Source organism: Mus caroli, unplaced genomic scaffold (assembly GCF_978045245.1).
Source record: "Mus caroli unplaced genomic scaffold, Mus_caroli_1 scaffold_9, whole genome shotgun sequence".
NCBI lineage: Eukaryota > Metazoa > Chordata > Mammalia > Rodentia > Muridae > Mus > Mus caroli.
The window spans coordinates 11,582,786-11,596,950 of NW_028227264.1; the positions used below are offsets into that span (position 1 = coordinate 11,582,786).

The window sequence follows — 14,165 nt, forward strand, 5'->3', positions numbered from 1 at the left end:
GCTCACTCCAACCAAAATATGGCCTTGCTTCTGCTCAGAAGGCTTGTGACTGTGTCACTACTTTCCTGATAGCCACGACCTCTGGACTTCAGCCTTTAGATGGTCTTTCTGGTGGAATTCTGAAGCTTTTTTGTCTTCTCTGAGATCAGCCTGGTTTCCTTATCTTCCTTCCATTCATCTCCCTAGATCTCAACTAGACTCAGACTCATTTGTCCAACAGCCTCTGTGCCTGCTCTGTGGCTCTGTCAAGCTCACCCCTCTTTAATTAGGACATTGTGCTCTTCTCATGATGGTCTAGTATATGCCTTGTCTGAAACACCGCCTCTGACCTGTTACCCTTTCCATACCCTGCAATCAAGCCAATCCCAACCATTTTCCATCCAGTGCTCTGGGCCTTCTGACCTCTGTGCCCAAAATAACTTTTTCACTCCTAATCTGAACTGATAAGGACAAATCCTCTTTCAACATTTGATACGTCACAGCTTTGTCTGAAGTCCCAGAAGCTTCTCTTCAATTTTCCCTGCAGTCACGCTGGCCTTCAATTATTATTTTTTTTTCATATCTAGGGCTATGAGAGAAGCTGCTAAGTATGCTGAAGTAAGAGGGAACAAGAGTCTAAGTCCTTAGCTTGGTTATAGGGAGGGTATTTACTTAACTTTCCATTATTTATTTATTTTTATTCATACTACATCCCAATTGCAGACCGTATCCTTTCCTCCCAGCTCCCTCCTATCCTTCCCAGATACTATTAATGATTCTCTGCTCTACTTGCAGACATGAACATAGCATACATGTCTCCAGAGAGGCTCCATCCAACAGTGGAGGAAAACAGATGCAGAGACCCACAGTCAAACATCAGGCTGAACTTGGGGAGTCTTGTGAAAGAGTGGGAGATAGAACTGAGGGAATTGGAGGGGTCAAGAACACCACAAGAAGATCTACAGAGTCAACTAACCTGTGCCCATGGCAGCTCACAGAGACTGAACCACCAACCAAAAAGCATGCAGGAGATGGACCTAGGTTCCCCATAATTTGTAGCAAATGAGTAGCTTAGTCTTCATGTGGGTTCCCTAACAATTGGGTCAGAAGTTGTCTCTGACTCTGTTGCCTGCCATTGATTCCTCTTCTCATACTTGGACTGCCTTGTTGGGCCCCAAGTGAGAGAGGAGGTGTTTAGTCTTGCTGTGACTAGATGCTCCAGGGTCGAGTGGTACTCAAGGGGGCTTTCCCTTCTCTGAGAGTATTTATTTATGGTTACAAACTTGTGGCCTGTGTTCTGATTGTGACGGCTTTCTCTCTCTTGGGCTTTCTCTGGAGATGTCCAGAGAGCATTCATTCTTTCTCTTTCTGTTTTCTGTTAGATACAGCTCTCCAAGCAGTTCTCACCTACTATTCTAAAATACTTTCTGTATAGCTCATCTCTTGCACCATAATTCCAGTCCTTTTATTTTTTAATGACCAGCTTCCCATAGATGCAAGATAGATACTAGCATTTCCGCATAGGGTCATGATAAAATTTACTCTATGATCTGTACGCATTGACATCCAAAGCTGCATGAGTTTCCTTTCTAGCAGGTTCAAATTACTCGGGTTTTATTGGTGTTTCCTGTGGCAACAAAATGCAAGGTCTTCCCTTTTCCTTTATGTCTTGGTAGAAAGTAAGCTATAAATGAAAATATTTGAAACTTTCACTTTTATTCTCATTTCATTTTCTCTTGAGGAAGGCAGAACAAGAAAAGTATAACATAAATCTTCTTCCCTTGAAATGAAGAAAGGAAATGATCTAAAGGGAGAGATGAAGTGGGAAAGAGAGAAATGAAAGGAGAGAGCTTAGCTTCAGATAGAAAGAGCGGCATGTTATTTAATTTCGAGCTCCAAAGCCTGGCCAAGGCTCTGCATTTACAAAGCCCAACTCATACAGACTCCAAAACTGCTATAAACGTGGAGTGGTGTGGAAATCAAACACAAGTTTCCTGTGAGCTCTCCTCTGCAGCTCATGCCTTCAGACACGACCTGATCACCCAGGTCTGCAGATGGCCCTTAAGCAACTCCTGTTTGCTTAACGTGACTTGGCCGGGAGTTGTGAATCTTGGCGCAGAAGATCTGGTCTCGCAGTGACCTGCCAAAGAGGCTGACAACTTAGTGTTGGGTGCACACTTTCCCGAGGAGGATCATGAGCCAAGTTGGCCTTGGCTCTGCAGAGAGGAATGATTCTAAGTTACCAGAGGAAAAAGGAAGTGGGGCACCTCTGTTCTGATCATGCAAGTGAAGTTAACTAAAACTGACCATTTTCCAAGTCTCCCACCATGGAAATGGCAACTTTACATATGAGAAAAATATAGCTCTGAATTCTACATACTTTTGTTTCCTCTTCTTTTTTCCTTTTCTTCCTTCCTTCCTTTCTTTCCTTTACTCATTTATTTTTTTGGATGCTTTAGACTTTGCTTCAAAGGAAATAAAAGCCTAAGTTATGTTTAAGCTGCCCCACAGCCTGGCTCTGTGTTAGTTATCTTAAGAAACTCTAACGTCAGAGTGCATTAATCCCGGGACCTGGACCTTCGTCATATATTCATTCTTAGTGTTTTGGCAAAGTTGCCACATGTCATTGGATTTATTGGTGGCAGGGTTATTTTCCAGTTGTCAAATAATGTTTTTCCCTATTTAGGAGGCAGAAATAGAAACGATCCCTCATAAAGGAACTGAATAATTTGGAACATGAACAATATAAGTATTTATTTGAAAAAAATCATTTTCCATTTCAGTAAAATGGCAAATCAGCTTTAGCAGTTTCTCACTACTAATTCTAGTTCGCCCTCACAGTTGCTTTACCTGTCATAGTCAACAATATCAGTACAGAAAACTGTTTCACAATTTTTTTTTCTAGAAAAAAGTACAGTCTCTCTAATGGGCGGTTAATTAAAACAACAAAGCTGGGTGAAAGAAAGCTAAGATATAAACAAACTGACGTGAACACAAATAAATAAATATGTACAGAAGAGACATTGCCAAAGGCACTCTACACAGTAAGAAACAGTGACAAGAATGGACCCTAGGCTAAACCTGGAACACATCACAGTGAAAGGAGAGGGTGGGAAGCAAATAGCCAGAGTCTGGATTGGGGCTGTTTTACAGCTGTGTGTAGCCTGAACTCTGGGTCTCCCATGGAGCCCTGTACCACTCTTCTGAGGAGGCAAATGAGAGCCACAGACTTGTAACTGAAGGCAAAATTTGGACCAGTCGTTTAAATCCACTTGCAAATATGTCTGGCCTGTTGTTTCTTCATTTTTTTTTCTTTCTTTTCTTACCTGGTTATTGGAGATTTTTAAAATGGAGCTGACATCATTGCCAAATATGAAAAAATAAAAAAAGATCTTTCTTAGATCTGAATGCTGGTAAGAAAAATAAAACAAAAAATGCCACATTTGAAACAAAATCATAATTTCTATTAGCTAAATATTCACTTTGTGCAGAAATCTCACAGCTAATTAAAATCTACCATGAACACCTTAAGTTTGGGGGGTGTATATCAATAGTCAGCGTCTATTGAGATTATATTCTACCTATATGTATCCTGTGGTACAATGAGCAGCCTGCTAATATAAGTCCCCCTCCCATCCCCCCAAAAAGATTGGCTCTGCTGAGTTGAATCTTAGTCACCTTAAGACTAAATCACTATCCCTTTCTCCTACATGGCCTCTTCCTTTGTGAAAATCAGGCCCAGCCTAGCAAAGGTTCAGGTCTGCCAAGATGGCAGTCCAGGTTGCTAAAGAATGAATGGCAATAACTACCCCCATTGCCACATGCTATTGACATCCTTTGCAGCCTGGTGTATAGCTTTGTGACTGACACTCAGAGAGCTAAGGGGACCTGTTGGCTGTTTCAAAGCCTGCAAGTTCTTCTACATCCTAGCTGAGAATGGCCTACTTTCTGCACAGATGTTCCATTCTGGCTGCTCCTGCCTTCTAGCAGGCTGGCTCTGCTAAAATCTCCCTCTGTCGTCACTGCGCTATCTTGGAAACCTGAAACTTCCCAGAGAACGCTGAGCACGGGGCTAAAGCCAGCATGCACTGAGGCCCATGAATAGGACTCCACCACTTGGGCTCAACCTAGACCCTCACTAACAGGCAAGCACACATTGCTTAGGATAGTTTAAGACTTAGGTAAGCTGCTTCACGTTCTGCACGACTTGTATGCCACAGTCTGATCCATGCATGTTCCACTAGAGTAGCAAATCCTGCCAGCCCTCCTAGGGTCGCATCCACTCTGATCAGAGGGTTCGGTGCAAACAGTTTTTAGACTAGCAGTTGTAGACCTACACATTTATAAATGACTTTCATTAACCTAGACAGCTGTATGTTTCAGTGTATGTTCCTTGGAACAAACTTGTCACTAGAGGGAGCCAGAGGCCTCTGAAGTTTATGTGATTTGGAATGTCTTTTTTTGTTTTTTAAAAATCATTAAAACAAGGATAGGACCACATAATCTCAAAAGTGTGTTCTTTAAACAGTGAGAGGCCATTGAATGGGGTGCTTAATGGGAATTCTCATCCCTCTAACAAGCCTATGGACCTATGTGCACATGGAAGGGGACAGGAGAGGTGCTTGTTCTTAAGTTCCAGGAGGCCCACTTGAACATAATGTCCATATTCAACTGGATTGATTTATGTGCACGGGATAATGGAGATGCTTAGGCTGCATGTCTTGAGATACTAGAAATTCACACAACGTATTGACTAGATCGAATTTTTGGAATACTTGTTTAGCAAGTTATGTTCATGAACATTCAATATTTGCCATAATAGAGAAAAAAAAGCATGTTTAATATGTGGGTCAAATACTAAACATTCTTTTCTACTTATGGTTGAAATTTCACTGAAAAAGGAAACTATGCTGCTATATTCATAGAAAATAGCACTGGAACAGAACCCGTGAGCATCCAAAGACACTACAAACAGTAATTAGTGTGTTTTCTACATTGTCTTTACAAGAGTCAGGCCACTGCCAAGCCTAACTATGAGGTGTGGTATATGAGAGCTAAACTCAAATTTCTTCTTGGGGTTCTCCTCTCAAGGCCTATAATTTTAATGCCTTTCCCCCAATTCTGATGAGTTTGATTCAATTACATTCTAAGAAGTCCTGTATCCTTGCCGGGCTCAGAGTGTTCTCAGTTCTTGAAGTGTGATGACTGAGTGCCACCATGGAAGTATTCCAAAACAGATGAATTCTGCATCTCAAAGATGCTTCCCTAACAAGATGCAGTCAGTCCTCTAAGCTCTGCAGTTCCCTACAGAGCAGCACACTGACATTCCACCGGTGTAGCTTTCAGTGCTTGTTGGGCATCTCACTTCTCCAGACAGGCTTTCTTTTCCCTTTGTTTCCCCTCTCAATGACATTAAAACTTTGTGCTGTGGCTGAAGGCATCTGACAGGATGATATTTTTATAGAAGTTATCGGAATGGGCATTACAGTAACCCTTGACCTTATCAATAACCTGATGGACGGGAATGATTGATGTCTGTTCTCCACCAGCATGGGTCAGTTTTGACAGGGACTTGTCCGTGGAAGTGCTGTCTGCAAGAAACAATACGAGAGCTTAGTCTGCAGTGACAGGGACAAGGCCACGACACCCAAGAAGAACACAAAGAAGAGGAAGTTCTTGGCTCTCTGACAGGTTACAGAGTAGGCAGTTCCCACCTTCAAATGCACTTCTAATATTCACTGAACCTCAGCTTGCCTTCAAGTAATTTCTTTTGTGGCATGGTATTTGAAAATATTCCCTAAAATGTTACTTTTCAGAATTAATACATAAAATAATTTAACTTTAAAAAAAGTATGCACCAAAAGTCTCCAAATTCAGAAGTGAGATTAAAAACTGAATGAAATGTGTTGGAACATTCATGGAAAAAGATATGATATCTAAGATATATTTTACAAATAGCATAGAGTAGGGAAAACCAGTAGATATAGCTGCCTCTGAGTTTCTGAATGCAAGGAAACTCACTATACTCTACTTATGTAAGGATGACACTGTCATAAAAACATTTGACACAAGTTAAATGCTTTTGGGGAGCAAATATCAATCAAAATAAACATGAAAGACTGTATTGAGTGCATTTCCTTCTTATGGTTGTTAGTTGAGATATGATTGGAAGTTAACAGAAGCATCATCATATTATAAAGTGAAATTCTCTCCACCAGAAACAGTTTAAAAGCAATAACAATGTCAGAGAAATTAATAGCAATTAGGGACCACTAAATAAATTTCTAGAGTTTTCAGAACTACATAAGCACATGCTTTTTTTTTTTTTCACATGCTCAGAAAATCTAAAATTGACTGAGGTAAATGGTCTGTAACTTGAAACTCATACCACCCTTATTACCAATGTAAAATTGTGTGCTTCTATGAATATAATCAGTGACTGTCTTGTCTTCTCCCTCCTAATATGCTTTGGGAGATGTTTTGCTCTATATTAACCAAATTATAGATTTTGGAGTTATGAAAAGGAAAAGAAGATGGCTTTCCTTTAGTCATATCTCTTCTATACTTGGTGAGAGAAGCAAGAAAATGCTACCCCCAAACACTGATCTCAGTAGCCAGCTCTCCCAAATCAGAGTGTGTTTTGAGTAAACTGGGCCCCGTATATGAAACTATCTGTAAAATGCATCAATAAGATTCAAAGTCCGTGTCATCATCATGGTATCTACTGCTCTGCTACTGCTCTGTCTTCGAGCAAACACCAAGCCAAAAAGGTGAATGCAGGACATGGTGGTCTCATCCAATGCTAAAGGAAACGGGGAAAACAGGAGATGATGTGTTGGATGACCGGCAGATGGGATGATAGAATGATTACAGCTTGTCCTAGCATGAATTAGAGAAAGCCTGGATGAGTCCCATAAAAGTCCTGTCCATGAGGCTCTCAGCAAGCTGGTTGGTTTTGGACTGCATTTGGGTTCACAGATTCACTGGCCACTGGTTTTCTGTCAAAGGATTTTCTTATTAAATGAAATATGAATGATGAAGAATTTGTGCTTGATGTTTGTAGCAAACCACAGGTCCTTAGAGAAATGTAAAGGATGCATCCCTTCTGGTGCCTGGACAGTTTTCCAAAGGCATGTAGTTTTACAGATTGCAATTGGTCCCATTCTAAATATATGTTCTGGCAGGGTGGTTCATCATACTCTGATAGAGTAAAACTGTGTGTGTGAATTCAATATATCCTGTACATATATGATATCTCATGGCTTCTCCTCAAACATCACATTATGAGTGACAAAGATTTATATTGTATTTCTGAAAACCAGGGGCTAGAGATGTGAACCATTATTTGATACATATTTTAGTCTCAAGCAGATAAAAAAACACCATAAGGCAGCTTGCAATTAACATTTTTTTCATTCAAGACTTCTACAAATGTACCATGACACACCCAGCAATCCAAGAAACAGTGAAAAGTTTTAAAAAGTCACATCATATTACAAAAAGTTTACTAAGAATTTCTTTTGTTTTACTTTTGCCATTATATTACAAGATACGTAACCCACTCATCAGGAGCATGGTACATTTCCTAGAAGGCACAGTTTGCACACCTCAAGCAGAGAAGAGCTGGCACAGCCCGCTGTCAGAAATTTCAGATTCCAGCTCAGTGCAGGAACACCAGTGTGCTAGCTGAGAAGTACTGTAAAGAGCAAGCTATTTTGCTGGTGCAGCAAGAATCTTAGCTTAATCCATGCAGATGTTCTCATTACCTTGCACAAACTCATGCATCCAAAAATAAAGCAGTAGAAGTTACCTGAGTGATCCACTTTTGTTGAAGGAATTCTCTTAGGAGAAATTATCTACACCATAAACATATGAACGTCTAGATCAATTCCAAGAAATAATCCAATTATATATTTATGAGGTTATGGAGTGGCTTTCTGCACACCCCAAACCATTGTCAGTAGACAGCTGACCCACCAACAACTGCTGGGATTTAGACTTGGAATTAAACTGTTTCCAACCTGAGTTGTCAGTATAGACGCTTCACATCTCACACCTTTTAAGAAAAATATCAGACTCTGGTCTTTCCTATGCCACTCACCTCTGGTCACACATGTAACAACTTATTAGAGTAAATAACTTAAATTTCTTTCCATTATGCTCCTAGATATATCATAGTGTGTGCTAGGGCACTACACCTCTCTGTTAAGGGGTTTAATTAGTATTTAAACGTAGAAATGCTATCACTTCCCTTTGACGTTAAATGTTGAAACCTTTCTGATATCTCACAATCAAGCACTGCAGCTACATTCTTTATTTCTCCGTTGTCTTCAGGATTACCTGTGTATATGCTTAGTGTCAGAATGTGTGGCCACAAGAGCTCTGTTGACCCAACAGGGCATGAACAACAGCAATGTTTCTGACAGTCCTCGTTACTTTATGAATGCTCTCTGTTCTTTTCGTGTTTCATTAGTGTCATAGGGGTAGCAGCAGCTTACTGCACCTCATCACTTCCAGTGGTTAAGGAATTAAGTCTTAAACAAAATATTCATTCCACTTTATGCTTCTTCCTGCCCTCCCCCCAATATGAAATTTCTCTTTTATACCTGAAAATTTCATCCTGGGTTGAACTGTTCTGAAATTTGGTTTCTACATTTTTAAACAAAAATGACTTTAAAATAAAATATTCACAATTTAAATGGGAAAAATGTTTCAGGTCACACTTTGAAGTTATAAAAATAATGAGAGCTACTGATATTAAAACCAGGAAGATGTAGTTGGGTTGAAAATTACTTTCAATTTAAAATTTACAAAGCCAATGGAGAAAGTCTTTAGCTGGACAGGATAGTTTAGGTAAATCTTAAACCAGCCCTTTAGCAAGCACAGAGATCCACCACTTATCATAAGTCAGTTTTGTGATGAAAATGGTGAAATGCAAACCAGCCCAAGGGAAGCTTTACAGGCTAAGAATGACTCACCCGAGTGGCTGTTTCTTTTGAAATAGGTAGTGGAGCTGGACTTTGATTTGGATGTGAGATATGTTGAATTGGAGCCAATGGAGCTTGAAGACAAAGATTTCCCCAGGTTATCGGAGCTCTTCTTGATGATATTGGTAGCTGTCTTACTCCAATCTGGAAAGAATAGAGAACAGGACATTATTAGCTAGCTTATAGAAAATAAGGCTGTCCCCAAATCTATCACCACATCATTTAATCTATCCAGAACAGCTTGTTTCCCAGTATTCACAGTGATTTAAAGAGACTGACATGGAAACAGTAAGAAGCCAAGGAGAGAAGAGTTTCTTGCTCTGACCCTGTGCATATGCTATGTAGTATCCCACTTCAATGCCCTATAGGTGGGAAGAATTTGCAGATGTTTAAAAAGTTAGTGACAGTTTCCTCTAAATATTATATATCCTAAGAACAATCTCTTCACTAAAAATGCAACTGTGAATTTAAAAATGGCAAGGTGGATCTCATGTGGAGGAACCCTGTACAGGAATTGCCAAATTAAATGTCAAAACTTGAGCAATTTTTAAAACAACTCTGGACTTCATGTTTCTTGTCTACAGCATTCAAGGATGGGGTTCAATGTGCTCCGATATTCTCAAGCCCTATCAATCTGATGTGCCAGCTCAGCATCCTCATGTGCTCTGTTTGAAAGGCACTCTCGGTGAGGCTGGGATGCTGTGGCAGCATAAGGAGCAATGCCATTGGTCTCAGGTGCTTTTCCATATGAAACCAGTTAACCCCAGGCCTTTACCTGAGTTGTCTGCTAGCCGAAACCTGCCGCAGCAGAGATGACGCCTCCACTGTTTCTGAACATTCTCCTTCATTGCACAGTGGAAGATGAATATAAATAAACCTGAGACAAGAGAACATGAAGATATTTATCAAAACAAGTGGCACATTATTAGGATAAACATTATTAAGTATGTGGAATCCTCTTAAGGTTTTATAACTAAGTCACTGTCACCGAGGTACAAAGGTCTTAAGGAACGGACTCAATGTATGCAGTCAGCAGATTGATCTTCTGCAGAAGAACAGAGAGTCTCAGAATTCAGAACAGGTGCACAGATCTGATTCTGTCTTTGACTGTTCAGCATGCCTTATGACTTCAGTGTACTCCCAAGACTCACTGATGATTTTCTTTGCCTTCCTTCCCCTCCCTTCCCAGGGCAGCATTCTAACCCACACAGCTTCTAGGACATCTTGCCTTGTTAACTACATCTCAAACTTTAGATGTTCTTAACAGAAGTTCTGACTATGATGCCCAAACCACTTGAATATTCTGTTGGTCAGTGGACAAGTATCAGGCTTGTCTTTGTCCAACACCATGCTGAACACTTCCTTCAGATCTTTTAGTAATAGTCCCGTGCCTCAGGTGAGCCAAACACTCCCTAGAGTAGTCAGTGTCTGAAGTTATAATTCATTCTGAATTCAGATCCTACTCATCCTCTCTTGTGTACACTGATCAGTACATGGGGCTCCTGTGTTCCTTGTACAGGCATTGGTTTGTTTGATTAGCGTTTCCTAGTGAACAATAAAGCTCCAAATGCAGTGTCTGTCTGTCTGTCTGTCTGTCTGTCTGTCTCTGTGCTATGGTTGTTCGTGGAATGATGCCAGGAATCATACAACAGATGAATGACTGTTTCCTTAATGAGTGAATCATAACAAGCAGGCTAATAAGATGAATTAATCCTATGCTCAGTCAGTGAACATATGCTCATTTTAAGGGATGAGATGTGATTAGAAATATGGAGTTCAAAATGAGACCTATGTAGGGGCTGGGAAGATTTCTCAGTGGGTAAAGCACCTGCTGTAAAGGCAGGAAGACAGGAATTCAAATCCCTACATCTTCCATAGATGCTAGGTGGTCAGGGTGATGGTGAAGACACAGGATCCCCAGAGCAAGCTGGCTTGTCAGACCAGTTGTGCTGATTATCTCTAGGTTCAAAGGAGAGATCTTATCTTAAAGAATGAGGTAGAAAGCAAGTAACACATCCAATATCATCCTTAGGCCTATAGAGATGCAGGCTCAAACGCACACACACACACAGACATACACACACGCACACACACATGCACACACACAGACATACACACATGCACACGCACACACAGAGACACAGACATACACACACATGCACACACATACACGCACACACACACAGACATGCACACACACAGACATACACACAGACATACACACACACACATACACACACACACACACTAGCTGATACTGATGCAGTAGGGGTGCACCTCAAACTGGGAAGGCTTGGTTAAGAGTATAAGTTCAATGCCAGCCTGGGCTACACTGGGAGACCTCCTTACAAAACAGAAGAAAACAGAACAGACTGGGTTCTATGCAAATTAAAATCTAGGACTACAATGAAAACACCTTTAAGGCAAAAGTTTCTGAAAAACATGCAAGTGAACTTCAAAGCAATGCCTCTGTTTCATATTACACTGGTGGCAGTGGTGGTGAGTCCACAAAAGGAAGGGTCTTGCAGAAGATGCAGGCCTGTTTGGAACCTAAGGGAGAACCCACTGCTATCTGGACATTCTCTTAACTGGACATGGTGTTAAATTAGCTCCTGGTGACTCATCGATATACCCAGAGATCATTGCATTTCTCAATGTTCATCAGAGACTCATAACCGTCAACGTTCAAAGAGTAAGAGAGTACAAAGTACTCAAGCCTAGGGGACATGTATGTCACTGATGTATGTAGCTGATTCTCCACCCAAGGTTCAGAGATCATCAGCGAAGAAGGGATGGGAAGATTGTAAACACCAGAGAAAATAGAAAACTATAACAAAACAGTGTATTTTGAACACAACAGGGCAGTTACACCCATAAACTCACAGTGGCTCTGATTGTATACACAAGATCTGCATAAGATAAAGCTAGACAAAAATCTCAACTTGGAGGAGGTCACCAGGGCCGCCCCCCCCCCCCAGCTGAAGAACTGTTGGCAAGTGATGTCTGCTGGGATATATTTTCTATAGTGATGTGGCCTCTGATAAGGTACCCATGTTCTAGTAGATGATGCTGGACTCATATACATACTAGCAACAGCATAAGTGGACTCAGAGAGTTATTATTTAAAAAAAGAGCACCTGAATTTGGTGGCATGTTGAGAGGGAGACTAAGGAGGAATTGGAGTCAATGGGATATATACAGCCTGGATCAAAGCCCATTTTATATATATATATATATGTATATATATATATATATACATATATATAAATATATGCAAATATGAAAATTTCAAACAACAAACTAACAAAGGAGTTCTAACTATACAAGATAGCTTTAATAAATGTGAAACTGTAGTTATTCAGAAACACATCCACCCTCAAGATCCCTGTGTTGCAAATTAGAGGAGGAAGGCCTAGGAAGCACATGGCAGCTCCAGCACTGGCCTGATCTATTGAGGGCATGAAAGGTCTCAGAGCAAGGAAGGGCATTCTTCCATTCTTGATCACACCTAGAAGCAATGCCTGGGCTTTGTCACTCCTCCTCAGGGAGTTGGGAGGAGTGTAATCAGATCAGATCTCATCTCCACATCCAAATGACTGAATCAGAGGGTCATGCCTACCTAATCCTGTGGACTCCTGCAGGATAGTCTACCAAGTGAATGCATGTGGTACCTACAGTGCAGACCTCAAATTGTGTAGTAGATGTTTTTATGTTTGAAGATGCTGATATATTTACAGAGACTGGAGGTCTGAGGTGAGATCTATGGAGGCTGCAGACAAAGAGGGCCATTGTTTAGAGATTGCCTGCTGGCTTAAGTCTAATCTACTTTCCTTTAACAATGTCAGAACTCTCTACACTTGTCCTTTGAGGGTTTTGTTGCTGCTGCTACATGACTGAGAACATTAGTAATTGTGTGGTTAATGTATAAGTGAAGCTCCTGTGTGAGCCGGAAGATACTCTCCTCATTTGAAGATGTTCATTTCCAGCTTAAATCAAATGGTCACCTTAGGGCCTCATGCTGAGTCAATGATTATCTTCCAGTTGAGAGCAGAAGGTAAAGTTTTATGGGTATTGCTTACCTTCAGACTCCATTAGTATTCTTTTCATAATACTCTGTATTTTTACATATCATGTGAATGGGAAAAAAGAAACCTTATGACATATTTATGACATTTTTCAATAAATATTCAGCAGACATTTTACTAGAAAAGAACTAGGCTTTAAATTTGACTTTTGAACCTTTTGGGAAGCTAAACTATAAGTTACTTTGAGAATCACATGCAGACTGTAGTCAGAGAGAATGAGTTCAAAGATAAACTGGCTTAATGAAAGATTTTAAACAATTATATAACCAGGGGCCGGAGAGATGGCTCAATGATTAAGAGCACTGACTGCTCTTTCAGAAGATCTCAGTTCAATGCTACCATCCACATGGGGACTAACAACTATCTGTGACTCCAGTTCCAGGGGATCTGATGCTATCTTCTAGACACCAGGCATATGCCTGGTACACAGACATATATCTAGGCAAAACACCCATACAAAATAAAAGTAAATAAATCTTTAAAAATAATTTGTGTAACATTGTTCTATATCACAATTATATAATCAGAAATGACATTGCATTTTTAATCATCTCTGTAACTTACTGTTAATATATAGGCACCAAATAAGTTTAGATTAAAACCTGATCCATCTTCGAAAATTACATGATAGACAAAGCTCATATTAAAGTTCCATATCCTATAATAAGTTGTGATAAAAAATAGATAATAATTTTGAGAAATGAAAACTTAGTGAAGATTTTATTTGAAAATTAAAGGTACTATATTTATTATAAAAAAAACTCTTTTTTTGCTCTGAAACACATTTTCATGCTAAATTAGAATAAGGATATCCTTGTATGCTGTTTTGTTCTTTGCAGCAATGAATGTTTCTCATGTGAATTTAAGCTAACCAAACAATAAGTGATAAAACATCTGTTTTCAGGAAAATATAACTCTTCTATTTAAAGTTCAGCCATGAGAAATGTGGTTGAATCCACATTGTAATCTAAGCCTTTTTAGGAAGCAGTATTAAAAATTAAGCCATGAGAGCCAACAGCAGGTGGAGACTAAGAAAGGAACATGACCCATGTCCCCTCTCAGCTGCTGATGTTTCTCTCCATATAAACATCACGGCTCCAGAAGCCAAGTTAGG

The 14,165-nt window shown here is 40.0% G+C and overlaps 1 protein-coding gene across 4 annotated transcripts in view; it reads right to left on the reverse strand.

Moving 5' to 3' along the window:
- Positions 1 to 2,686: 2,686 nt before the first annotated feature.
- The window catches only part of Adgrg6 (adhesion G protein-coupled receptor G6), a 138,965-nt gene continuing 127,486 nt past the window's right edge, over positions 2,687 to 14,165 (reverse strand). For 3 of the 4 annotated variants that reach the window (XM_085842658.1, XM_021174750.3, XM_085842657.1), the window contains 3 exons: positions 9,742 to 9,843; positions 8,958 to 9,110; positions 2,687 to 5,570 (listed from right to left, as the gene is read on the reverse strand). In XM_085842658.1, the coding sequence (XP_085698784.1) occupies positions 5,392 to 5,570; positions 8,958 to 9,110; positions 9,742 to 9,843 (434 nt within the window). In that variant the 3' untranslated portion in view covers positions 2,687 to 5,391. Of the gene's footprint in view, positions 5,571 to 7,789; positions 7,836 to 8,957; positions 9,111 to 9,741; positions 9,844 to 14,165 lie in introns of all 4 variants that reach the window. The other variant, XM_085842659.1, reaches the window with a different exon arrangement.